A 26,327-nucleotide genomic window follows, 5' to 3' on the forward strand; every position below is an offset into this window, starting at 1 on the left:
TCAGTCCAAAAGTCGCTGCATGATGGGAATAATATCGCATCTGCCGATAAAATGTTTCCTTTAAACTTCTTTACGAACACACACTACATATATTTATTAGCCCATTAATCTGTTAATATTTTAATACTATAAGTAAAACAAAGCATATTTATCTTAAAAATTATGTTGACAGAAATCTGTTATGTCGTGGATGTAGGTTATTATGATGCAAAATTCAGATAACAAATCAATAAAATGTATAAATACTATATAAATACAAAAAACTACTATATAAAAATAAAAATGCACATATATACACTGAAGTACTAACAGCAATGAAAAGAGAGAATGGAGGAGAGGGGAAGATAAAAAAGGAAGAGAAAGAAAGAGAGAAAAACAAGAAACATTACACTAATCAAAGATCTGATAAAACCAACAAGCAAAAAAATTTAAAAATTATGTGCTTATGATTTAAGTATGTTAATGATTTAGGTGTTACTGTACGTAGTTCCGCATTTTACATGTAGGCTACAAATACAATGAATAAAGTGCGTTATGAGAGAATTAGTTGGCGGCAGCTTGTCCCATTACTCTTATTGTTACTTGTTATTAAGCGACATGGATAATATCCCCAAAAATAATACGCCGGGCCACTGAGTCCGTGTCCATTTCTGCTTAGACCGCTCCCGCGTTTGGTATAAAGGTGATTATTTCCTGCTGCGTGTAAATAAAAGTGAAAGTATCTGGAGTCTCCATTTTGTCCAGAAACACGGATAAGATTCTGGAGTAATATAAAGACATTTTGTATTGCAAGGTAAGATTATATTTAACAGATACTGTTATTAATAAAATAAGTATGTATAACACACTTATATAGAGCGGCGGCGCGGTGATTTAAGGTTGCAGGTACTATGGGGAAGCTAGAGTATTACCTGGTACAGGTGTGATCGGGAGCTGAGAGGCAGCTGGTGTCTGATCGGCAAATTTCTCGGCGGGTTCGGCGCTCAAGCCCATATTTTGACTACTTAGCTACGTGCCTGACTATAAAATGTATACCGAAATCAGCTATGTAGGATAATTATATAAATAAATTCTAACTTGTAGCTCACGCAGCGCCCGGTGTATTTTGGACAAAAATGTACAATTCAGGTAGGCCTATAAAAACAGCGAACCTCAACCCCAAAGCCAAAAATATTATTTTGTGTTTTTTCCCCCAGCAAGACAGTTAAAACAACATAGATCTGTTCAGCAGAGGTCTTTGTCTAATTTAAAAACAAAATGTATTGTAAGGCAGATTTTGATAATGTGTGGGCTTATGTGTGAGTAAAAGATGAAGAAATAAAATACAGTAAAAATGGCAGGTCTCATACCTTTATTTTTATACCTGTATATAAATTAATAGAGGCAGCATGAAAAAAAACACTCAGAATGAATCTGAAATGAAATAATGGCTTTGATGTTAAAGTATCAAATGTTAACTCTACTTCTTCAATGCAATCAGCAAAATTCGATGGGTGGGTCATTTTTAATTTGGTGATTGGAAAGGAGCAGTTAGGACCTCAAAAGGGAGGCACTTTCAGTTCAGTCATTCAGGCTAAATGGCAGGACACCCCCCCCACCCTGCATGTACCTATTTGTAGTTGAATCTCCAACTCAGTTGTATGAAACTCCTGTAGCACTTCCTTGCTGTCAGTTTTGATGTCATGGTGAATGTTCCTTCCAGCAAGCCCAGGGCGTCGGCTGTCTGAGAAACTTGCCGAGCTTGTCGGTGCAGATTATTCGAATGATGTAACATCACTTATTATTGTGTGGAACATGAAAGGTTGACCTACAGGCCAGATTTACTACTGAATTATAAACATGTCATGGGTTGGTGCCTCTTCTAATTGGTGAATGGGCTGACAAAGACCTTCATCCTCCACTATGGAAAATTACTGATCATCCAATGCAATCATCTCCATTATTTTAGTAGTTGTTTCTTTAGCTCTGGTGCTGCTAACTTTGAATACTGATAAAGCTTTAATATCAGCCTGCAGTATTGGTAATTTAACCAGTACATTGGCAGATTAAATCACAGGCCCCTGGGCACAAACCTTTCCAGGCCTCCCCTCTGCCATATATGTTATGCCACTTGTTCCCACTGGGCTGTCCTGAGTACCAGAGGATTTTATCTTAAAATGATTGCTGACTGCCTTCACAAACAGAGAACAGAGCTTTGGAGCCTCATGGTTATTAACTGGGCCCTGAGACCCCAAACCCACAGTATGCACTAACCAGTGAGCTAAGACGCTAACAACAAGCACTGCATAGTTTTGACTCTCCCTGCCGGCCCCTGGAGGATGGGCTCCCCCTTTGAGTCTGGTTCCTCCCAAGGTTTCTTCCTTCTCAGGAGTTTTTCCTTGCCACTGTCGCCTATGGCTTACTCACTGGGGGCTTTAGGTGGGGATGCTGTAAAGTGCTTTGAGACGATGCAATGTTGTGCTAATGCGCTATACAAAAATAAATTTGTTGTTGTTGCATAGTTACTGGAGGATTTCATCCAAAAACGGGTGCTGATGGTCGCCATGAGGGACAGGGCTGGAGGCCCCCCTAGGTAACTGAAGGGCCCCAAAACCACAGCTGGCCAAAACTGTGTAGAATCTAAAGCTGTATTTCCACTTGCGTACAGGAACCACGCCATACCCGACCCGTTCCACATAGAGATAATAATTACTGTGCAGTCCCAGCTCCATTTAATTTTCCACTGCACAACTTGTGACAAGGGTCGGCTCGGTAAAGGTGTTGCCAGGTTTGTTGAGCAAAGTGACCATTATTTGCTGTTCACACAGTATACATCATGAATTACTTTGTGCTAATTTCCCCTCCTCTGTCTGTGGGCGCTTTCATACCAAACTTCTGCAACATGGTTCCTGGTAACAAGTTCCCGGGCTGCCTCTATCAGGGACTTTTGTAGCTCGTGGCCACTTTCATGTGCCGCTTTCACACCGCAGAACAGGAACTGGGACCTTCATGCTAAATAAGCCTGGGAGACGCAAAGAAAGTTGAAGGCTAAACTTCATAAATTCATACAAAACTACACCACCACCAAAAAACAATGGAGAATGAACACCTCGTTATTTGTTAGTTAATGGGAAATTGATCGCAATCAAAATACATACAGTCTTTTATTTATATGGCCCGTGTTATTTTACTGAATCTGGCCAGAAGATTGATCTTTCGTTTTCTACAAAATAAAAAAAATGTCACTGGAGTTATTTGACAAAAGTAAATTTGGTATTTGTAATGTTGGCACCCGAATAACCAGACCAGAGAATAGAACACAATGCTATTTACTTAACAAATAGTACAGCAAAATATCATGGTAGCTCAGCAAGGATTTTTCCGTATCCGGCGGTAGTCACTCCTATATCCATCAATCTTTTTCTCTCTATCTCTTCTCAACAGTATCAATTTTTTCCGACACTGCCACCTAGTGTTCTAAAGTTGCAATAACAATCAGTTAACACAACAGTATTGATACACTTTTACAATGCAGAAATATGGAGACACAAGCAAAAAGGTTTTCATTGATGCATTAAATATAATTGAGGTACAAAAATAATTCCATCTGCTCAGTTTTTGCTCCAGTGCTTGTATCTCTTTTCCCAGCACTTCTGCATAACTTCCAAGTCAGTTCCAGTGCTTGTGGTCAAACAATCAGCAAGTTATTGCTATTGGCCCCACCCCAGTCTTCCAGTGAAAAGCACCTACTCCAGAATAGGCCTACCCATCCATACAGTTGTTCTATATTACTTTGATAAGTAAGAGGTTGGAAATTTTTAAGTTCCGAGTTTTGAGGAATGTATATATACATCGCGATGTGCGATACTACTAATAATGAAATATATATAGAATATACCTTTTATTCCTTCAGATAATCCATGTATGTTAATGTAGATCACTGGATCTTTCTTGTCTCTGTGAATTTCCACCAATCAGATAGTGGTGACACACCCAGATGGGTTTGGTCAGTCTCTTGGCTGTGCTAGTAAGCAGGTCCATGTCAGCAGGGCTATAGGTCAGATACAGCTCACATACTTTACAAGGGAAACCGTCTCTTTGCCGGACATCTACATATAAAAATGGCCATGGACTGTCTTCACAAGGTGGGGGACTTCGCTCGGGGCCCCCCTAAGGCCCTGGGGCCCCTGTGCCCAGACCCAGTGGGCCAAGCCGTAATCCACCCATGAACCGATACATCGTGTATCTCTACATTTTAGGAACTTTCCCACCACAGGATCTTCTTTCCGGAACCAAGACTTTTTTTCAGAAACCAGGCGATTATCTTGCTGATTGTTTGTCCACAAGCATCGGCAATAACTTTGAAGTTACATAGAAGTGTGAGGGAAAGTAGTGGAGCAAAAATTGCACAGTGGAATTACATTTCAGTGCAAACCTGGGTTTTGGGATCACAGTCTGGTGCAATTTTGGTAGAGCAATGAAAACCGAATTTTAAAAAATATATATTTATTATTAAAACTGCAAAAACTAACACACAAACAGTTACTGTATAATCCAAAGGTAATGTGTCTGTCCACTTGTCTGAATAACAAAATCTAAGACCACAATAATTTATTAGCATGGTGTAGGACCTCATTCTGCGGCCAGTACAGCATCAGTTTGTCTTGGGAATGACAGATACCTGTACAGTGACAGTCCTGCACAGTGGCCAGAGGGATTTTGAGCCATTTGTCTTGCAGGTCAGAGGCCAGGTCACTACGTGATGCTGGTGGATGAACACGTTTCCTTACTCGCTCCTCCAAAACACCCCAAAGTGGATCATTAATATTCAGGTCTGGTAACTGTACAGCCCTTGAGAGATGTTCAGCTTCATTTTCATGTTCATCAATCTACTCTGTCACCAGTATTTCTGTGTGTATTGGTGCATTATCATCCTGATACATGGCACCAACTTCAGGGTACAATGACTGAACCGTGGGTGAACATGGTCCTCCAGAATGGTTTAGTTGTCCTTGGCAGTGACACGTACATCTAGAACAAGTCGTGGGCTTAGAGAAAGCCATGATATTGCAGTGCAGACCATCACTGGTCCACCCCCGTGCTGCACTCTGGGTGCGCAGCAGTCTGTGTGGTGACCCTCTTTGGGGCTTTTCCACACTGTAACTGTAGGAAAGACAGTGAAGGTGGACTCATCAGAAAACAATACATGTTTCACATTATCTACAGCCAAAGATTTGTGTTGCTGGCACCATTAAAATCGACGTTTGGCATTGGCATCAGTGACCAAAGGTTTGGCTGTAGCAGCCCGACCATGAATGTTGACCCTGTGTAGCTCTCCTGTGGGGGCCCAGGACGAAGCAGCTTATTCGGGGCCCCAGCTGAGGCCAACATAAACCAAGTATTACAAACCATAGTGCTGCTACTGCTTGGTCATTGTGATGTAGATGTAACTATAATGAAGAATAATAACTAACCAATCGCTGACAATCTACAGTGTGACCTTTCTAGACTAGCCAGTGCAAAACAGTAGTGTGGCCATGCAGGTTACATTAGCCTAAGCTATGTGATCATATGTCCAAGATAGGACTTACATTAAGTGTATTTCCAGTGTATATTTAACAAAACTCATGGATCGGCACAAACCTCGGTTTTGGGTTCACAGTTTGGTGCAGTTTCAGTGCAGCAATTTAATTTCCACAGAAGCCCCAGCAGGAGTCATCTGGTCTGGATCGGCACAAAAATGGAGGGAGCTGCTTCTGAAAAGAGCCCCCCTGTGGAGTGTAAAACAAAGAGAACTGAGAGGTAAGGCAGAAGCTGTATCTGTTTGAACTGCTTTTCAAACCAACATAAAAAAATCTTCCCAGCATTTTTGAAAGAGAGAGTAATCAGTTGTAACTTAATAAATTAATATACTGTTGTCATTCCGACAGCATCTAGGTTTGCATTTCCCAGCTGAAATGACAGTATTTTCCAAAGATCCATATTCTCAAAAATGTGGCATTGAGTATTTTTTAAGTCTAATCAATTATAAATAGCAGTGATCATAGGAGTTGTAGGAATTATTAGCTCAGGTAAATTTTTATATTTCCACCAATATGTTTTGAAATTAATTACATTTTAATTAAATATTATTTAATGCTGATTATTAACCAATTGCTATGCCGAATGGTCGGCTCCTCCAAACTCAATTGCGGTATCCCCATGAGTATGTTAATGTGAGACTTAAATGGAATTCACTAATTACCAGTATCGCTTAGTAACCTGGGTTAGAAGGCTCGTCCAGCGAGTTGCATCACCAGGTAATGTAAACGATTGGTAGCGAAGCTCCCCTCATGGCCGATGAGAGAAGGTCTCGCGATATTTCAGGCGAGTTTGAGGTTTCAGAGCTTGTAGCTAGATCGCAGAGAGACAGGGACTATTGTGAGCACTCAATGAACGGAGGCTGAAGTTGTGTAAAAGACATGCATTTATTCCTAACTAACACTACAACTAACATAAGACAGACATTACATCTAACATAAACAACAAACACGAAATAACAGAATAGAAACAAACAATGTAATTATGAAAATGCAATGACCGGATTTAAATGAGTAGGCCTAACTTTAAAAGGGAAATACTGTTCTGAAAAGCAAGCACAGCTTGTGGAAACACGACTCTGGAGTCATATAGCAGGTTAACAGAACAGCTTAGGATGTTAGAATAAGAGGAAGTTCGCGTGGGTTTTCGCTGGGGGCTCCAGTGTTCTGTCATAAAATACTACCTATCGAGCCTTTCTGCGCATGTGCAGTTCCACCGTCTTGGGATTATGGTTAGGTTTTAGGGCAGGGCTCTTCAACTCTGGACCTCGATTCCAAATCCAGGCCGTGTTTTCAGTTCTCCCAGGTAGTTGTTTAATAATTACTGATTCTGATTGGTCAGAGGCTTCACACCTGACTGACAGGTAAAGGAAGGCTGGAAAACCAGCAGTGTTCAGACCTCGAGGACCGTGAGTTGAATAACCCTGTTTTAAGGGTTAGGGTTAGGGTTCAGGTAGGGGTTTTGGGGGGTTAGGGTTAGGGTAAGAGTTAGGGCTATCGATTAGCACTACGGTAGCATTTTTCGACAAGGCAGCATATATCTACAGAACACCGGTTTTCTCCCGCGGTCCAAAAGCGTGCAGGATAGGCTTATTGGTGAGTCTAAATTGGCTCTGTGGTGTGTTGGCGGCTGTGCACCCTTACTAGTACCTGAAACTAGAAGTTGATGTTTAATTAAAATTTATTGGATAATGTGGAACATACACGCATGTTTTAATTATCAATCATGTTGATAGATTGTTTAAGCTGTTTTTGTTAACAATTAGACTAATAATTTTCATTGATTAATAAAAATTTAAAGTGTCACTTACCAGATGGTGTCGAAAAAAGGGTCGTTTGGCTCCGTCCTGGCTTCATATCACTGATGACAGTCGGCCTGTGGCCGTTCCGCAGGTAGTGGGCCAATGGCTGTTAAAACAAGACGTACAAACGAGGTGGAACAGTACAATATGTTTGTTTGTAGTAGCCTAACTAAATATTTTTTGTCATACATTTTTTCCATCTGTATTTATTAGCTTAAAAAAAATTATATATAAAGTATAACAAAGTAAAAAGAGCTCTTGTATCGGTATCGGCAGTTGTGTATCGGAATCGGATCGGAACTGAAAAAATGTGGATCGGCCCATCCCTAGTCTTAGGAACCGAGACACCGCTCCTCTATTCGTCTCCAGGCGGGTCCGCCCACACGCAGATCCGCCCACATACGAGTACCCGGTGTGACGACATCATCGCGCCAACCCTTTCACATACACCCCGTACAAATACAGGTGTATGTGACAGGGTTGGCGCAATAATGTACTTATGCGGACTAGCTACTGTGTAGAAAGCAGCAGTATTGGAGGTAAAACGACATTTCTGATCTGGTGAGAAAGAAGTAATCTCAACCTTCGCACTGAAGTTGGCTTCTTACGCATACTGTCACAAAATGTAGCAATGTAGTTTACTGTTGTTATATTAAGACTGTTACCTATGCTACACCATGCTTCAAGACAAAATTTCATTTATTTGTAATCAGAAATAAATATTTCAAAATATATAATTACATATTGTTTTTGTGATTAATCACTACCCAGATAGCAAGCACAGTCGGCCCGATTTCGGCTGAATGTTGGCACTATTGGCTGAGGTCCGGGTCGGCTGAAGCACTGTATCTCTTGAATGGGCCGTTGTTCTGTCGATATATGCTGCCTTGTCGAAAAATGCTACCGTAGTGCTAATAGATTGCCCTAACCCTAACTCTTACCCTAACCGAATATCGTGTTTTCCGATGTGTTTTCCGATGGTCTTAGGCGACCAGTGTGAAAGGGTCGTTCGATCCCCAAACGGGTCGCGACCCACAGGTTGAGAACCGCTGGTCTATAGTCAGGCCATAATATAAAAGCAGAAAGGGTTCCTAGCTAGGGCTGGCTCAGTGTGGAACACGTTAATCCGTGTAGATTAAAACAAAAAGACCTCGGCATCTTCTTTCTCCTTTTTCTTTCACGGTCAGCCAGTTCAATCTTATCTTTAGGTGAGACTATTTCATGTTAAAGCTAACTGTAAGCATGCCTGTTTGCATCATGAGTTATATGACATATAAAAGTACATGAATGCAGAGCAGAAAGCTAAACAACTGAAGATTTAATGTGAATTATATGGACTATGTTTAAATAATGAGGATTTGTTTCCTCTCACTGTCTACAGAGTCCTGATGGAGAGAGCAGGCTCATCTGTACCCAGCTGTGTCTCCATGAAGAGTGACAGGTCAATGGAGCCCCCAGTCAGATTCAGAGGGCGACCTTTTCCTACAGATCAAAGGTAAATGTGCATTTATACTAGAGGGAACAAACAGATCATCCATCCTATCAAAAATAGTCACAAATAATGAAGTAGAGCAACAACAGCCAAGTCTATCAACTGAGATTATAACAGTGATACTAAACTAGGGTGACCAGATAATCCATGTCAGGGAGGACACTCTGAGCTAGGACAGGAATTGTAAATTACCATTTCAATTAAACTGACCTGGATTTCACTTGAGCACCGAGTTCTTGCTGTGTGTTGATTGGTCAGTCTCCTATAATCATGCATGTGTCACTAATGCTAATGTGAAACAGCTGGATGAGTCTTTCAGTCAAGGAAACAAACCAGTCAAAGCACAAGAAGAGCTGAACTCTTTAGCCGAGCACAGGAGCCTTTTAATTTGGAAGTAGTTTGTAAAACCTGAAGTAGCTCAAAGTGTCCTCCCTGACATGGATTATCTGGTCACCCTATACTAAACCATTCATATTGGAATCTTATTTTTAGGTGAGACTATTTCATATGTTACGTGCCGTAAGTTTGGGTTATGTGCCGTAAGGAAAATGCGTGCCGGAAGGGATATGTGCCGTAAGTTCAGGGTACGTGCCGTAAGTGTTACGTGCCGTAAGTTTAGGAGGATGCCTACAGGTCCTTCGGACGTCCTGCCCGTTCGCCCATTTGTCAACCGCTCCCTCGACTCCGCCCTCTGGACCTGACCCCGCCTCCCTTTCCTTCAGAGCAGTTTCCGGTTCGTAGGCTGAAGAGGCTGCAGCTTCGTCCCTTCGTCTGCCCGCTATTTGCTTCTCGTCTGCTAGCTCGCTCTTCGTTCGCTTTGCTTTTTGTATGACTGCTTGTGTATGACTGTTTTGTTCCTGACTTCCGATTTTCGCCTCATTCCTTATTGTACCTTGGCCCTGGTTTTGACTGTCTGCTTGCTTTGAACTCTCGCCTGTACTTCGACTTCGCCTCTCTGATCTCCCCTCTGGATACCTTTGCTTCGACTGTGTGTTTCGTGTTCCACTAGGTGTGTGTAGGGAGTGTTTGCCCTGTTTGTTTCTTCGTCAACGTGGGGATTACTGTTTGTTTGGTTAGGGAAATAGGCTTAGGCATTGTTGTTTCGTTTCACCTTTTTGTTGTGCTCACTTAGGATTACCTTAGCTTGTGGTTGTTTTCGGTAGATGTGTTTTGTTTGTTTCTTTGGCCTTTGTCACTCCTGACGTTCGTTACACCTAGTGTTTGTGAAGTGTCTGTGAAAAACTCTAAAAAAAAAAAAACTATAAAAAGACTCCCTTTGTGTCCCGTGTTCCCTTCTCCTAACCCTGGTTGTCTTGTCCTTCCCAATCCCTCCTTCCCTTTCACTTTGTTAGGCTCCAACCCTAGACTGGAGCGTAACACATATTAAGGTTAAACATATTAAACTGTAAGCAAGCCTGTTTGCATCATGAGTTATATGACATATAAAAGTACATGAATGCAGAGCAGAAAGCTAAACAACTGAAGATTTAATGTGAATTATATGGACTATGTTTAAATAATGAGGATTTGTTTCCTCTCACTGTCCACAGTGTCCTGATGGAGAGAGCAGGCTCATCTGTACCCAGCTGTGTCTCCATGAAGAGTGACAGGTCAATGGAGCCCCCAGTCAGATTCAGAGGGCGACCTTTTCTTACAGATCAAAGGTAATATACATGTAAACCAGGTGTCACCAACCTTTTTGAAACTGAGAGCTACTTCACGGGTATTGAGCCATACGAAGGGCTACCAGTTTGATACACTGTTCTTAAATCATGTATAATAAACATGTTTTAAATGCTTTTTTTTTAGACATTGTCATTTTCAAATCTATATAAATGCAAATGTGATTAAAGAAGAATAGCAACAGGATAAAATTTAATTTTAGACGCTGCTCACTGGTGATATGTGCTATTTTTAGAACAGGTCCGTGAGCAACTTGTGTGGTCCTTGGGGGCATCCTGGTGCCCGCGGACACAATGTTGGTGACCCCTGGTGTAAAAAAAACACAAGATACCCCCCTACAGATACATTTCTGTCACACATCACTCCTGCCACTCTTCCCCACCCACTCCACCTTGCCTGTACCCTCTTCTTCACTTCTGTACTGCATTCTCCATTACTTCGGACAGTTGACCCCAAATATCTAATCTCACCTACCTTCACTGCTCACTGTTATACACAACTAATGAGGGGCAGCTGGAGTGATCCACATGAGGGCTGAAACGAGAGGCAGCACAAATGAGCAATAGGTGTGGCTCTATCGATCCACACTAGAGAGAGAATGAGAGGGGCAGGGATACGGGGCATGACAGCCCCCCCCCCCAACCCGTGCACTCTGTGCACGCATGGCACACCGAGGAGGGGACCTACAGGGCCCAAACAGCAAAGCAAGGAACAAAAGGGACACCAGATTGGACAGGGGCCAACAGGACACTGGATGACTAGACACGACAGGCCAAAACATCAAATGAGTACAGGGGTACCAAATGAGCAGGAACTAACAAGAGAGACATGAGATGAGACAGGGGCAACACAGCAACCATGGAACACAACATGGACCAGAACAGGGTGGACAAGTGAAGGGTCACCAGGGTGAGGACCAGGCAACCAGGGGTGAACCCACATCCAGATTTATTTAATCTTTCTTTTACTAAACAGGGGACGACAAATAAAATGTGCTGAATTAAAAGGTAGCTGCTGCAGAGTGGATCACCTTCTCTGGGGGCCCCAGGCTGACATGGGTAGGGGCCCCTATGTGGGAAATTCCAGCTATATAAGAGAAACGAGAAGGAATTTAACACGATGGAACATGAAAAACATGCTAATCAAAGTGCGGGATGTCAGCGGTATGGGGTGTCACAATGACTCGATGTTCGCTATTAACAAATAGGATGACGCATTAAAAATGTGATAAGCATTGTAGGGGTGTAACAATGTACTGTGGCACAAAGTCATTTATTAATGTTAACACAAGAGGGCGCAATAGGAATAATTATTTTGCTTTCAGATTTTGTTTTTGCATTTTGCGCTGTTCTGCAGAATAAGGAAAAGAATGCAAAAAAAGAAATGGTTTGAAAACAGCTTCTTTGTAAATGTACATGAAAGAATAAAGCCAGTGAGATCTTAGTCTGTTTTCAGTCATAATTTGTTGAATACATTGGGAGCGTATTGAGCCGTGAGCCCTGAATCTTCTACTGAAACAAATTGTGAATAGACTGTATCATTACACCCATAGCCAGCAATAAAACTTACCGAACAGGGTGGGGGGAGGGGGGTCGATTGGCCAAATTTAAGACGTATTATTATAGAATATACTATTTTATCAGCTGAGGGGCCCCCAAATTCCGTCTCTAAATAGTTATGGCAATTAAGTCGACATCTGTGTGACATCATGTTAATCACTTTACAAGCAGTAACCCCTGAATGTTACTGAGTAACTGGGAGCTACATGCTAAACCGTCCCTCCTGGCTGCTACCTGCTGTCTCTCTGTGCTGCCACTAGATGTCACTGCTTCTCTTATACAGTCATAAGCAAGCTGATGTCAGGAAGCCGCCCTAATGAAATAAGCTCAGAATGTGGATGGCAGTTACATCTATTTAAATACAAATGTAGGTTATTATTCCCCCAGCAGCAGCAGTGGTAGTCAGTGTCAGTGCAGGACCTTTGTCTCTCCATAAAATGCCTATTTTAGCGGCGGCACAGAGGGCAGCGCTGTGGCTTCACACCCCCAGTGTTGGAGGCTGAGCCCCCTGTCTGTCTGCAGCTGCACGCTCTCCCTCTATCACATGGGTTTCCTCCTGCCGTCCAAAAACACATGTTTAGGCTACTTTCTAAATTCCCCATGACATATGACAGCCTCTGTGTGTCTGTGTCCTGTGATGGACTAGAATCCCCCCCAGGGTGAACCCGTATCCTAGGCCTTCTGCTGTCTAAAATAGACCCCCCACCCTGCCCCACCCCCAAACCAGGATAATTGGCTGGAAGATGGATGGATTAATGGATGGATATTTGTGTTTTATTCGCAGGGGCCGAGTGAAAAGATGTAATTCTCACCCACATAAAGGAGACTTATCATCCGTCTTCAAGGTGTGCAATTATTACTGAAGTATATTTTCTAAAATTTCATCTAAATTGACATACATCTTCTACAGATGTACAACAAGTCATTGAATCTATCGAAGGGATGATATTTACAACTAATTCACAAGTGAAATCATAAAATGATTCGGTGCCAGGAGTGATGATAATTAAACTGTAACTGTTCATTTCAGTTACTGGAGGAAAAAGCTCAAATGTTTCTGAAGGATGAGCTGATGAAATTCAAAAGGTACCTGGATCAGAATGACCCAGAATGCTCTGAGCCTCAGCTGGAGGAGGACAATGACCTGGACAGTGATGGTCAGATGCAGAAGACCTGTGGTAGAGAGGGAGCTCTGAAGATCACACTGTACATCCTGAGGACCATGGAGCAAAATGATCTCGCTGACATGCTGGAGAAGAGTAAGAGCTGTACCTCATTCAGTGTGTGTTTGATTTGCCACAGAGAAATAGTTTATGAAAAATGTGTATTAAATTTCAGTTTATCATTTGATGTAATTTGATTAAATTTCACATATATTAGTTTAGAAAAGCGGGTCAGCGTGGTGGAGCAGTGGTTAGTGCTGCTGCCTCACAGTGAGAAGGTCCTGGGTTTGGTCCCAGATCCTCTCTGTGTGGAGTTCACACGCTCTCCCTGTTTCCTCCCACGGTCCAAAAGCGTGCAGGATAGGTTGATTGTCTAAATTGGCCCTGTGATGTGTAGGTTGCTGCCCAGGTTTGGTTCCTGCCTGTTCCCAAGATGGGCTCCAGTCCCCTCCCACAACCCCAGTTGGGATTAAGCAGTTTCAGAAAATGGATAGATGGAGTTTAAAACAGCATTTTTCTCTCATTTCATTTCAGGGCATCTTCTGTTGCAATGTCAGCATAGAATCAAATGTAACCTGAAGCAAAAATTTGAGTGTGTATTTGAAGGGAATCCTAAGGAAGGACAGCCAACACTTTTCAGTGAGATTTACACAGAACTCTACATAACTGAAGCGGGAGCTGGAGGAGTCAATGATGAACATGAAGTGAGACAGATTGAAACAGCATCCAAGAAAAGGCAAACAGAAGATACTACAGTCACGTGCAATGATATATTTAAACCCTTATGTGGGCGTAAAACACCTATCAGAACTGTACTCACTAAAGGGGTGGCAGGTATCGGGAAAACAGTCTCTGTGCAGAAAGTTATTCTTGACTGGGCAGAAGGAAAAGCAAACCAGGACATTCACTTCATATTTGCTCTTCCTTTCCGCGACCTGAATTTGATTAAGGATGAATACAGTCTGATTGATCTGCTTCACCACTTTGTCCCAGAACTGAAATCACTTGAATCCACTGAGCTGTATAGGTACAAAGTTTTGTTGATCTTGGATGGTCTAGATGAGTGTCGTCTTCCTCTAGATTTTCAGAACAATGAGAGTTGTTTTGATGTAACAATGAAAATGTCACTGGATGTGCTGTTGACTAACCTCATTAAGGGGGATCTGCTTCCATCTGCTCTCCTCTGGATAACCTCCCGGCCAGCAGCAGCCAATCAGATACCTCCTGAGTGTGTCCACCAGGTGACGGAGATACGAGGTTTCAATGATGCCCAGAAGGAGGAATATTTCAGGAAGAGATTTAGTGATCAGAGCCTGGCCAGCAGGATTATCAGACATGTGAAATCATCAAGGAGCCTCTTCATCATGTGCCACATACCTGTGTTCTGCTGGATTTCAGCCACTGTTCTTGAGAGTCTTTTTAGTGAGTCTGACAGTGGAGAAATTCCAAGGACTCTGACTGAAATGTACACACACTTCCTGATCTTTCAGACAAGTTTAAAAAAAGACAAGTATATCAAAAACTATGAAATCAAGCTTAATGAATACAGCAAGGAATTCCTTTTAAAACTCTGTAAACTGGCTTTTGACAACCTTGAGAAATGCAATCTCATATTTTATGAGCAAGATCTGACAGAGAATGACATTGATGTCACTGAAGCTTCAGTTTACTCTGGAGTGTGCACAGAAGTCTTTAAAGAGGAGTATGGGTTGTATCAGGATAAGGTGTACTGCTTTGTGCATCTGAGCATCCAGGAGTATCTCGCTGCTTTATATGTGTTTCTGTCAAACTCATCAGCTGACCTGCTGAAGACTGCAGTGGATCAGGCATTAAAGAGCAAGAATGGACACTTGGACCTCTACCTCCGCTTCCTCCTTGGCCTCTCAACAGACTCCAGTAAGATTCTGTTGCAAAGAACACTGGGCCTGAAAAGAACTCTGTTACAAAAACTACTGGGAGAGACTAGACCCAGCTCACATAACATTAAGGAAACGGCCCAGTACATCAAGGAGAAAATACAGGAGAATTTATCTGCAGAAAGGACCATCAACCTGTTCCACTGTCTGAATGAACTGGGTGACAATTCTCTAATAGAGGAAGTACAAAGATACCTGAGTTCAGGAAGCCTTTCAGCAGCAGACCTCTCACCTGCACAGTGGTCAGCTCTGGCCTTTGTGTTACTGATGTCAGATAAGGAGCTGGATGTGTTTGATCTGAAGAGATACATCAGATCAGATGAAGGTCTTCAGAGGCTGCTGCCTGTGATCAAGAAATCTAGGACAGCTCTGTAAGTGATCAAAACAATTAGAGTGTATTTATAAAGACCACCTAGGAATTCTTTTTAATTTTGGATACTGCAGGATATATATATCTTTTAACATTTGTGAGTGTGGTGTGTGGTCCAGTGGGTTCGGACTCTGTGCCTGTGGTCAGAAGGTCACTGGTTTAAATACCTGGCCGGCAGAGTGATGCTGGTTTTGGGCCCTTGAGCAAGGCCCTTACCCCCCAGCTTCAGGGGGGCTGGATGCTGGCCAACCCTGCACTCTGACCTCTAAAATTACTCTCACCTGTATGTATGTGTCAGAGAGAGCGAGATCAGAGAGGCGACAGCACTACTTTACCAGGGGGATGAATAAAGTATCACTATTTCATCCCTATCTGACAGGATTGATAATTGTCTGATTAGTATTTTGGAAATTTAACAGGTTCGCAGGTACAGCAAAACAGAAAATTAGGATTTCAGTCATGGTGTCAGCAATTCAAAATTCATATAAAAAATACTAATAAAAAAAAAAACTGAAGCTCTTTTTGACATTCAAATCCCACATAATCACACACACACACACACACACACATATCCCAGGCAGGAACTGAACCCAAAACCCTAGAACCCCTGGGTCGGCTGTAGTGCTGATCACTGAGCCTCAGCGCTGCTCAGAGCTTTATAAAAATACTCATGCATGTATTACAGAGTCTCAGGGTAACTCACCCTGTAAGGTCATTAAACAGCAGTTTGGTCTCAGCTGGGGAGTCTCAAGTATAAACTGTTTGTGTTGCTGACTAGGACAGGGAAACAACAAAATATCTGATATATTTAAAATTTCCCAGTTAATGAATGGATTTTAGAGCATGTTCACTCTCATACTCTTATTCAAATTGGCTCTGTAAGACAATACAGAACAAGATTTGGGAATGTATGACATGAAAATGTACAACAATTAGTGAAAATACACAGTAAACTCACAGGAGAGGCTGTATTGTACCAAAATCTATTCATCTGAGTAAGTATATGCTTCATCACTTATTGTATTTTAAAATAAAAATGTTTATTTTAATATTTTATTTGATATACCTGTCTGTGGTGTAGGGATGGCACGGTTCATGAAAAAAAACCGAACCGTTCGGTTCGCTTGTCTCGGTTCGGAGCATGCATGCGTCGCACGGTTCGACGGTTCATGACATGCGCAATGTAGCCTCGTGCCCCGTATGTGACGTCAGTGTGTTTCCCTTTCGCGCGAAAGAATAGGCTATGCACAGAGCGGTGTGACGTAGTTCCGGTAAAAGTTCAGCCAGCTAAGTAATTTCCGGTAGCTTTTCGTTTGCTGCATTTAGCCCGTGTTTTCGGCGTTACCACCCTGTCTCTGAAGAAAACGTTTAAATTTCAGCCAACCGATAGCACAACATCTGAACACTGTTGTGCGCCTTTGTTGTGTGACTTTATTTAATGTGCGGTTAGGCACTTTGTTAAAGAAAATAAAGTTATCTGTGACAAAGCAGAGTGAGTGTCATGCCTCGATCGTCCGCTCTTTCCGTGTGCCACGCCCCCTCGTTAACCCTGTGTGGATTCCCCGTGTTTACCAGCTGTTCCTGATTGTTGTCAAATTTGTCATTACTCCATTGTATTTAGTCCGCGTTTCCGTTTCTTTCTCCAGTCCGGTCATTATATTGTAATTCTGCTTTACCGCTCGTCTGTGTTCCTTTTGCTCATTAAACCCCGCATTCCCCCGATCCTAGGTCTCCTCGCCTCTGCTTCCCCGGTCAGCGTTGTAACAGTGAGCCTGCTTCCATGCTGCAATGTGAACATTTGCCATGTTCCTAAAAATTCTGTTTATTGCACAGTGTCTGACCACACAGACCTACAGGCTATTGCCAGATGATCATACTAGACATAACAACTGGACATATTTTGCACTATTACAGATTGATGTCTTGTACATACACAGAAACTGATTTTATCGATTACTCAAGAACATTCAATATAATTAATACCAATTTTTTTTCACGTTTATTATATGCGTCTCTTTTTGTATGTTTTCTAAATAAGACCGCGTCCCCATACCCAACTGTAATAGCGATTAAAGCGATCTATTCTTTTAGCATTTATGTTAAGGCAAGACTTTTATTTTATTACTGTTCTGGGATTAATAATGTTTAATAATTTTAATAATGTGCTTTAAGTCAAGTCAAATTCAGTTTATGCATGATTACATGATATAACTTTTTTAATACTGTATCCTAAATTGTGGATAATTAAGCTATATATCATATGCTGAAGTACATTTCTGGAGTGTTAAAGATTAAAAGAAAAAATAACAAGAACCGTACAGAACCGAAAACCGTGACCCTAAAACCGTGATACCAACCGAACCGTGGGTTTTGTGAACCGTGCCACCCCTACTGTGGTGCATGTATTTATGTCTTAACATATTTCCTTTTCCAGCCTGAACAGCTGTAATCTCACAAAGACATGCTGTGAAGTGTTGGCTTCAGCTCTCAGATCAAACTCCTCTCAGCTGACAGAGCTGGACCTGAGTGACAATGACCTGCAGGATTCAGGGGTGAAGCTGCTCTCTGCTGCACTGGAGGATTCACACTGTAAACTGGAGATACTGAGGTCAGTTTTACTCTTTATTCCACACCGTAATCTGTAATTATTGAAATATTTATTGGAGTCATCACATTTACTTAAAAGTAATACTCATACTGGTGAGGTGATCTTATTTATTGGAAAGATACTGTCTGTCTCTCTGTAGGCTGTCAGGCTGTAGAGTCACAGAAGAAGGCTGTTCATCCCTGGCTTCAGCTCTGAGGTCAAACCCCTCACACCTGAGAGAGCTGGACCTGAGTGACAATGACCTGCAGGATTCAGGGGTGAAGCTGCTCTCTGGTGGACTGGAGGATTCACACTGTAAACTGGAGATACTGAGGTCAGTTTTACTCTTTATTCCACACCGTAATCTGTAATTATTGAAATATTTATTGGAGTCATCACATTTACTTAAAAGTAATACTCATACTGGTGAGGTGATCTTATTTATTGGAAAGATACTGTCTGTCTCTCTGTAGGCTGTCAGGCTGTAGAGTCACAGAAGAAGGCTGTTCATCCCTGGCTTCAGCTCTGAGGTCAAACCCCTCACACCTGAGAGAGCTGGACCTGAGTGACAATGACCTGCAGGATTCAGGGGTGAAGCTGCTCTCTGGTGGACTGGAGGATTCACACTGTAAACTGGAGATACTGAGGTCAGTTTTACTCTTTATTCCACACTGTAATCTGTAATTATTGAAATATTTATTGGAGTCATCACATTTACTTAAAAGTAATACTCTTACTGGTGAGGTGATATTTCAACCCCTGTATTAGCTTAGTCATATCATCTTGTTTTGTTTGACTCATCTGCCGGCCCCTGGAGGATGGGCTCCCCCTTTGGGTCTGGTTCCTCCCAAGGTTTCTTCCTCTTAGGGAGTTTTTCCTTGCCACCGTTGCCTTTGGCTTACTCACTGGGGGGTCCTTACGAGGCAGAAATGTAAAGCGCATTGAGACAATGTAATGTTGTGATAATGTGCTATATAAATAAAATTGAATTGAATCTTATCTATTGGAACTATTTTGTTTGTCCCTCTGCAGGCTGTCAGGCTGTAGAGTCACAGAAGAAGGCTGTTCATCCCTGGCTTCAGCTCTGAGGTCAAACCCCTCACACCTGAGAGAGCTGGACCTGAGCTACAATGACCTGCAGGATTCAGGGGTGAAGCTGCTCTCTGCTGGACTGTGGGATTCACACTGTAAACTGGGGATACTGAGGTCAGTTTTACTCTTTATTCCACACTGTAATCTGTAATTATTGAAATATTTATTGGAGTCATCACATTTACTTAAAAGTAATACTCATACTAGTGAGGTGATCTTATCTATTGGAACTATTTTGTTTGTCTCTCTGCAGGCTGTCAGGCTGTAGAGTCACAGAAGAAGGCTGTTCATCCCTGGCTTCAGCTCTGAGGTCAAACCCCTCACACCTGAGAGAGCTGGACCTGAGCTACAATCACCCAGGAGACTCAGGAGTGAAGCTGCTCTCTGCTGTACTGGAGGATCCCAAATGTAAACTGGAGAAACTGAAGTGAGTATAGAATGTGTGTCTGCACCTGCAGTGTATGTGGAGAAAATGCAATAATTAAATAAATGGATACAGCAGTACTATGTCATTCTGCTTCTGCTATAGTGTGGACCACAGTGGAGAGTGCAGGACCAGACCAGGCTTACAGAAATGTAAGTTTGATAGCATGTTTTTATTTTTAATATCATCAATACTACTTCATGATAGCATTCACGCAATTATTGTGATGTGTGCTTTTTTTATTTTTTTATTTAAAAAGGCTGGTTTAGGTTTAAAGATGACTACTTTCTTAAATAAAAACAATAGTCTGGGAACTTCTGTAGAAATACATTATGTATTCACAGGCTGGGGGGTCAGACCACCACATCCTTCGTATCCGACTCTCACTCATCTTACCTACTATTCGTGCACCACACTCCCTCTCTTTCTCTCCTCCTCTCCTCTCCTCCTGCTCTGTACCTGTACACCGTCAGCACGCGCACCCCCGCCCCTCCCTACGTTTAACCTGATGGTATGAACCTTGTCTGACTCATCACGTGATTGGTCGCGCGGCTCGCTCGCCATTAACATGGACTTCAGTCAAAGTCAGAGCAGTGTCAGTGCCCAATGTGCGCCGGCTGCACGATCGATTCCCCTGCGTTGGAAGCCAGCGATGATGTCTGAGTTTTATGCAGCCCAGAGCCGAAATTTCTGTCCACAATTGGGCAAAGATTTGAGAAAGAAAGTCACTCGGGTGGCTGCAAACTATGTCTTACAAGGAGGACATGGAGGTTTTCCTCCAAGCTTGTATTGACCAGCAGGGCCTTAAAGTCAATGCTATATGTGAAGTGTAGTCTTTTGATGATATATTGTGTTATGTCAACGGTTGTGTCAATAAATGTTGCTTAAGCACTGTAGGCTTATAATCATTTTTGTGGCTTATGTAAAAAGAATGAATTATAACTGCCTTTAAACACTCTCAAAAATTATATACATATACACTGCTCAAAAAAATTAAAGGAACACTTTGAAAACACATCAGGTCTCAATGGGAAAAAAACATGCTGTCTATCTATACTGATATGGACTAGGTAATGTGTTAGCAACAGAGATGCCACATCGTTTGATGGAAATGAAAATTATCAACCCACAGAGATTCAAAGAGACCCCGAAAATCAAAGTGAAAAAATGATGCGGCAGGCTAGTCCGTTTTGCCAAAATTTCATTGCAGCAACTCAAAATCGTACTCAGTAGTTTGTATGGCCCCCACATGCTTGTATGCATGTCTGACAACATTGGGGCTGCTACTAATGAGACGCCGGATGGTGTCCTGGGGGATCTCCTCCCAGATCTGGACCAGGGCATCACTGAGCTCCTGGACAGTCTGAGGTGCAACCTGGTGGCGTCGGATGGACTGAAACATAATGTCCCAGAGGTGTTCTTTTAGTGGTACTCTTTGGTGGTACAATTTCATGTCTAACATGTTTGATGAATGTTGTTTGTAATTTTATTTACCTGTAATTAATCCTGTTAGTTTAGTTTAGTTAGTGCATCATTTCAGCGCGTCTTCCCGCCGGCGTCGCGCGGGCGTCCGACATTTCCTGAGCTATTTCACAAACTTGAATTCCTGCTTCATTAGGGGACGCTGTGCTGTTTTATATTTTATGTCCCGTACAGAATAATAGAGCGCAGGCTAAAGTGCAGTTCGGTCCCCAGCGAGTCTCTCAGCGCGGCGTCTCACATCGCAGGGGGCAGCCGGAGCGCCGCAGACTCGGGCGGCTACATGAGTATATTGGGAAGAAAATGTGTGTATTGGAGCGAGTTCTGTGTTAGTGAGTGCGTGAGGTGTGACAGTGATAATGATGGAGATGCTGGGCTTCGTGATGGGATTAATCGCTCTTCCTCTTGCCTACAGACTCCTGCCAGCTGACGCTGGACCCCAACACAGCAAACAGATACCTGTCTCTGTCAGAGGGGAACAGGAAGGTGACTGGGGGGGCAAAGCAGCCATATCCTGATCATCCAGAGAGATTTGATGGCTGGTGGTTCCAAGTTCTGGGCAAAGAGAGTCTGACTGGTCGCTGTTACTGGGAGGCTGAGTGGACTGGAGTAACCCGGATAGGAGTGACTTATAAAGGAATTGGGAGGAAAGGAGACAGTGCTGATTGTGAGCTTGGAGCCAATGACAAGTCATGGAGTCTGTACTGTCATTCTGACAGTTACTCTGTCTGGCACAATAATAAACACACTGTCATACCCATAGAGCCCTCAGGCTCCCACAGAGTAGGAGTGTATCTGGACTGGGGGGCTGGTGCTCTGTCCTTCTACAGAATCTCCTCTGATGGACTGACCCTCCTGTACAGATTCACCTCCTCATTCACTGAGCCCCTCTATCCAGGGTTTAGGATTTATAGAAATTCCTCCGTGTCCCTGTGCATGCTGGGATAGCTAACTTTGAGGAATCATTTTTACATTATCAGAGTGTCACATGTCGCTGCTTCTCCATGGCAAAAAGGTAAAATCTCTGCTTTTTAACCAGTATAACCATTTTTACTCTTTCTGAAGTGTGACGTATGTCAGATAAAAACAAATGAATGTTTGTTCAGCTTGCCAAACCCATGCAAAATGACTGTTTTTCTCTGACTTATGTTCTATGTTGTCTGTAAATGCACCAAAACTGCCAAAACAAAATCATAGTAGATGCAGTTGTACCAATAAAGTGAATTCTGATTCTGAATAAAATAAAATGTAATGAAATGTAATCCTGATGAGTAGGGGGGGCTTTTCCCCTCCCCTCTATATGTACATTTTATATATTTCTGTCTATATACTGTATTTGCTACCTGTACACTGACAATAAAGGCTTCATATTGTATCCTATTAATGTCCCGGTTCAGCGCTGCCCAGAGCGTAACTGAGTAACACACTTAATCCGCGCTCTCTGGTGACTGAGCGCAGCTTCCTGATATCGCAGCGGTGATGCTTTGGCCATGTGTGTGTGTGTATGTATTGATTATATTAATGCTCGCTGTATATTAACTATATACACGGTATAGTACCAGCTGACTTGTTTGTTTGTGCCTGACTGGTATGACTTAAGTTCCTTTTTTACTCCACACAATTTAGAACTGAGACTGTCAGCTACAATGTGACCCATAATACACTCACAGTGTTATTGCAGCAATAGAGATATACCCCTGAAAACAATGGAAAGGTGGATTCTTACTCCCTCTAGTGACGAGCTCCACATTCTGTGCTGCTTCCCCTGCTGGCGGCTTGTTTGTTTCTCCCCCCCTGTCTAATTTAGATGTGATGCACCTGTTCATCTGGGGGTGGGTCTATAAGGTGGGTTCCCGGCTACATCTGTGATATACTTACAGACAGTGACACACATGCAGATAGAAATATTTATCCCTCTGGTGACACAAACACAGACATTTTTCTCTTCAAAAGCATACAAATTATTACAGTTGTATCCAGTTCCTGTGACACACGTGTGACACACACGTAAACTGTCCTTTGACAGTCACAGGGCGTCATTGTCATTTCTCTGGGTATATCCCTAATCCTAACTAAGATAACCTTATCTTTTATGCAGCTCTAACCTGAACCATAAGTAACCAAACAAAATATAAGACTTTTGGCTAATTTCATTGTTTGATTACATTCACAGATTTTTGTAAAATGGAAGATTATATTGTGGAGAGCTGAAAAATTCTCCCATAAGCTAAAAAGTAACAGGTTTTCACACATTGTTGAGATATTTGTTCCTTACAATGCGGTAAATACAAACCCATACACACACACATTCACATACACACTCCCATGCACACAGAGACGCACACACATCCTGCTCTCCTCCCATGAAGCTCGGTGCTCTGAGCTGAGCGCCCTCTGCTGCCCACAGATGTTACTGCTCCCATTCCTTTAATATGGAAGCTATCTGCTTGTGTTGATGTTTCGCCTGATATTTCATGCCAAACCTTCACATGGTTTTGTTGCCGTTTTTCACACATAAAACTTATGGGTCCTGTGCTGAGTCCTGTATTATAAGTTGTTCTCTTTCCTAGAGACTGATCAAGAGAACAACTCAGGCAGTGAACGCTGAGCTGCCCCTGTTATCTGGCCTGATTAACAAGCTGAGAAACATTTGATTTGAGTTTAACACTAAGAGAGATTTACGAGAGTTGAGTAGAGTTGCAGGTTCTGTACTCAGGCAAGGATTTTCACAGTGGAAAAGAAAAATTTTGTGATCTCATTACATTTTTCAAGAATGGTGGTCTTGACAAAGTTATGTCAGAGGCTTACAAGTTGATGTGCTTGACTGCAACAATTGGAGTGACCTCAGCTGGTGTGGAGAGAAGCTTTTCATGTCTAAAACATCTGAAAAGTTACACATGCAATACCATGAGCCAGGAGCGACTGCGAAACTTGGCTTTTCTTTCAACTGAAAAGGAACTGGTGAAATTTTTGGAACAAAATTCCTGCTGGTATGACAGAGTCATTAACAACTTCACCAAGAAGACCAGGAGGGTAGAATTAATTTACAAGGTGAGACAGAGGATAGACGTGTTTTCTTGGGATTTAGCAATATTGTAAATGATGTATTGGTGAAATAAACATCACTATTGCTTGTTTGTAAGATATGTACAATAATATACACATTTTTATATTTTGTAGTGATTTAACACTATGAGGGTAGAGCAGGAGAAGGAAGGTGTGAGGCAGCAATAGTGAATGTTAGCGTGGATCTTTGTAATAATAGTATAGGCTCTGTATTGTTTTGTAATATTAGGGTTAATGTGTGTGTCCTTGTTATTGTTGTATGGCTTTGTCAGCTTCATGTTTAACAAAAGTATGCAAGCATCCAAAAAAGAACAAAGAACAAAAACAACAACCAAACAAACCCCATAATACAGTAACATCCTTATATAACCTCCTATCATGACCTGTACCTTGAATTGGGGTGTGGGCTTCTGCCTAAACAGGTCTTACTTAAGTGTGTGTTTGCTATATATGTATATACTGTATATGTGTGTGTGTGTGTGTGTGTGTGTAATATAAAAATAATGTAGCCAATGTAATCCTGTGTCTCGTACATATAACCTCACTGTCTGTAAAGCCTCATGAATGAAAACCAAGCTGTCCGGGGGGGGCAAGGCAAGGTGCGGAGTTTGTTCGGCGGCGCACCGGGGATGGAGGGCGGTTTGTTTCACCAAAGATTTTGACCAGGAGCCACCACTGGTACAAACCATTAGGACAAACAGACCTTCAGTCCAATGAAGCATGTGGTCCTCTCAATCAGCTTCTCCTGCAGGCTGTTCAAGAGGAATACTAAGTAAACTATGGTGGATTTCTGTTTGTCAATCTCCATGCACTCATTGAACATTGTCAGCTGATTGTGCAAAAACCATTGGTAATAAGACTCTGACATATGGAGAGCTTGTCACAGAATGTCCTAATTATCCCACATGTGTAGTGCATTGACCTGAAGCGCTGCTTGCGTTTCGCAGTACGGTGAGCAGAGGCGCCCTCCAGTGGCCCGTTTTAGCTCCTATCACCAGGAGTCAGAGTGCCAAAGGAAATACTCAGCTGGTTCTGCTCACAGCCCTCAGCCATCTTTTGTGCTTGGAAGTGCACAGGTGGTCGTCAATGTCTTACTTTCGTACGTGAGCAACAGAATAAATGCTTTTGTGATGAGGGCATAAAGCTTTAGTCAATCATTTAGTGTTGGTTGGAGAAAAGAAAATGCTGCAGCCCCAGATTAAAAGTGTATTTCCTCTTTGTCATGGTTAATGTCAGATTCACAGCATGGATTAATATCATCTCCTTCGTATATTTTTTTTCTTCGCAGATAGAAACGCCTTAAGTCTACGTCCACACCGCTGGTTGACAGCTGTCATTCACAGAGATATGAAGCAGGAGGTTCTTGGTTTTCCTGAGCACCTGCCTATTTTTCCCAAACTATTTCATGTGAACTTGTTCACGAGCTTTAATGGTACTGAGTACCGAACAGCTGCCCCTCAAAAAGTTTTTACACAGCACTGGAAAAATCTCCCTCTCTCACACATACACATGTGATGTCATGCTTGTGTAGCTGCTCAGCATGTTGAATAAACAGGGCTGCTTTCTGCAAAGTTCCGGCAGCCTCACACACTCACAGTCTGCAGCTCAGACGCTGCTCAGGTTCTGACCTGTGATGTGTCCTACACAGTGTTACACTGGTTTTAATGGACTGATGCCTTTCCCACCCATAAACTGACCCTGTTCTCTCTCTTTCTCCATGTGTCAGTGATGGCATTCCCTTCAATGTTCTTCATCCTCTTCTTCCTCCCCCTGGTGGGCAGTGGCTTTCCAGAGGACCAGGCTTCTCCTCATGGCTGCAGCTCACCCCTGAAGAAACCCTACATGGTGCTTTAGGTGGAGTGAGTGTGATGGTGATGGAGGCTGCGGAGGGAGCAGCCCTGGCTCTGCCCATCCTGGCCCTGGTACTGCTCTGCCATCTCCAGCAGACCGTAGAGGCTGAGATGTGCAGTGGGGTGGCACTTCTGCTCCTGCCGCTCGCCGCCATCACTGGGCTCTGCACCCTCAGCTTGGGTTACATCTCTGCATCGTCTGGCACACTCTCTGGGGGCCACTATTCACCCTGTGCTTCACATGCCTGGAGGCCAATGGTGTCTGTAGCCCAGGTGTGGTTGCCCT

At 42.7% G+C, this 26,327-nt stretch overlaps 1 protein-coding gene and 2 long non-coding RNA genes across 6 annotated transcripts; 1 reads left to right on the forward strand and 2 right to left on the reverse strand.

Annotated features, from left to right (window-relative positions):
- Positions 1-536: 536 nt before the first annotated feature.
- LOC111840218 (uncharacterized) lies at positions 537-22,483 on the forward strand. 3 transcript variants are annotated; one of them, XM_072710832.1, is made up of 14 exons: positions 537-793; positions 5,683-5,781; positions 8,742-8,855; positions 10,403-10,516; positions 12,879-12,939; positions 13,125-13,353; positions 13,792-15,544; positions 17,978-18,151; positions 18,291-18,464; positions 18,604-18,777; positions 19,163-19,336; positions 19,476-19,649; positions 19,752-19,798; positions 21,541-22,483. In XM_072710832.1, exons 2-14 carry the CDS (start codon positions 5,720-5,722, stop codon positions 22,071-22,073), a joined length of 3,783 nt encoding a protein of 1,260 aa, XP_072566933.1. In that variant the 5' UTR covers positions 537-793; positions 5,683-5,719; the 3' UTR covers positions 22,074-22,483. The 3 variants fall into 3 exon arrangements, with proteins under 3 accessions (XP_072566933.1, XP_072566932.1, XP_072566934.1); XM_072710831.1 differs by having other exon boundaries at positions 538-793; positions 5,680-5,781; XM_072710833.1 differs by lacking the exon at positions 5,683-5,781 and having other exon boundaries at positions 538-793.
- On the reverse strand, positions 3,399-10,012 carry LOC111840219 (uncharacterized). Of its 2 annotated transcripts, none has more exons than XR_002837366.2 (5): positions 8,733-10,012; positions 7,370-7,466; positions 6,241-6,372; positions 5,623-5,750; positions 3,399-5,142 (listed from the first exon to the last, which is right to left on the reverse strand). It is a non-coding gene; the product is annotated as an uncharacterized lncRNA (long non-coding RNA). The 2 variants fall into 2 exon arrangements; XR_011989961.1 differs by having other exon boundaries at positions 6,224-6,372.
- On the reverse strand, positions 10,194-14,754 carry LOC140588777 (uncharacterized). Its single transcript, XR_011989962.1, has 4 exons — positions 14,635-14,754; positions 14,406-14,481; positions 13,185-13,267; positions 10,194-11,069 (listed from the first exon to the last, which is right to left on the reverse strand). It is a non-coding gene; the product is annotated as an uncharacterized lncRNA (long non-coding RNA).
- Positions 22,484-26,327: the final 3,844 nt, after the last annotated feature.

The sequence above is a fragment of the Paramormyrops kingsleyae genome, chromosome 4 (assembly GCF_048594095.1).
Source record: "Paramormyrops kingsleyae isolate MSU_618 chromosome 4, PKINGS_0.4, whole genome shotgun sequence".
Classification (NCBI taxonomy): Eukaryota; Metazoa; Chordata; class Actinopteri; order Osteoglossiformes; family Mormyridae; genus Paramormyrops; species Paramormyrops kingsleyae.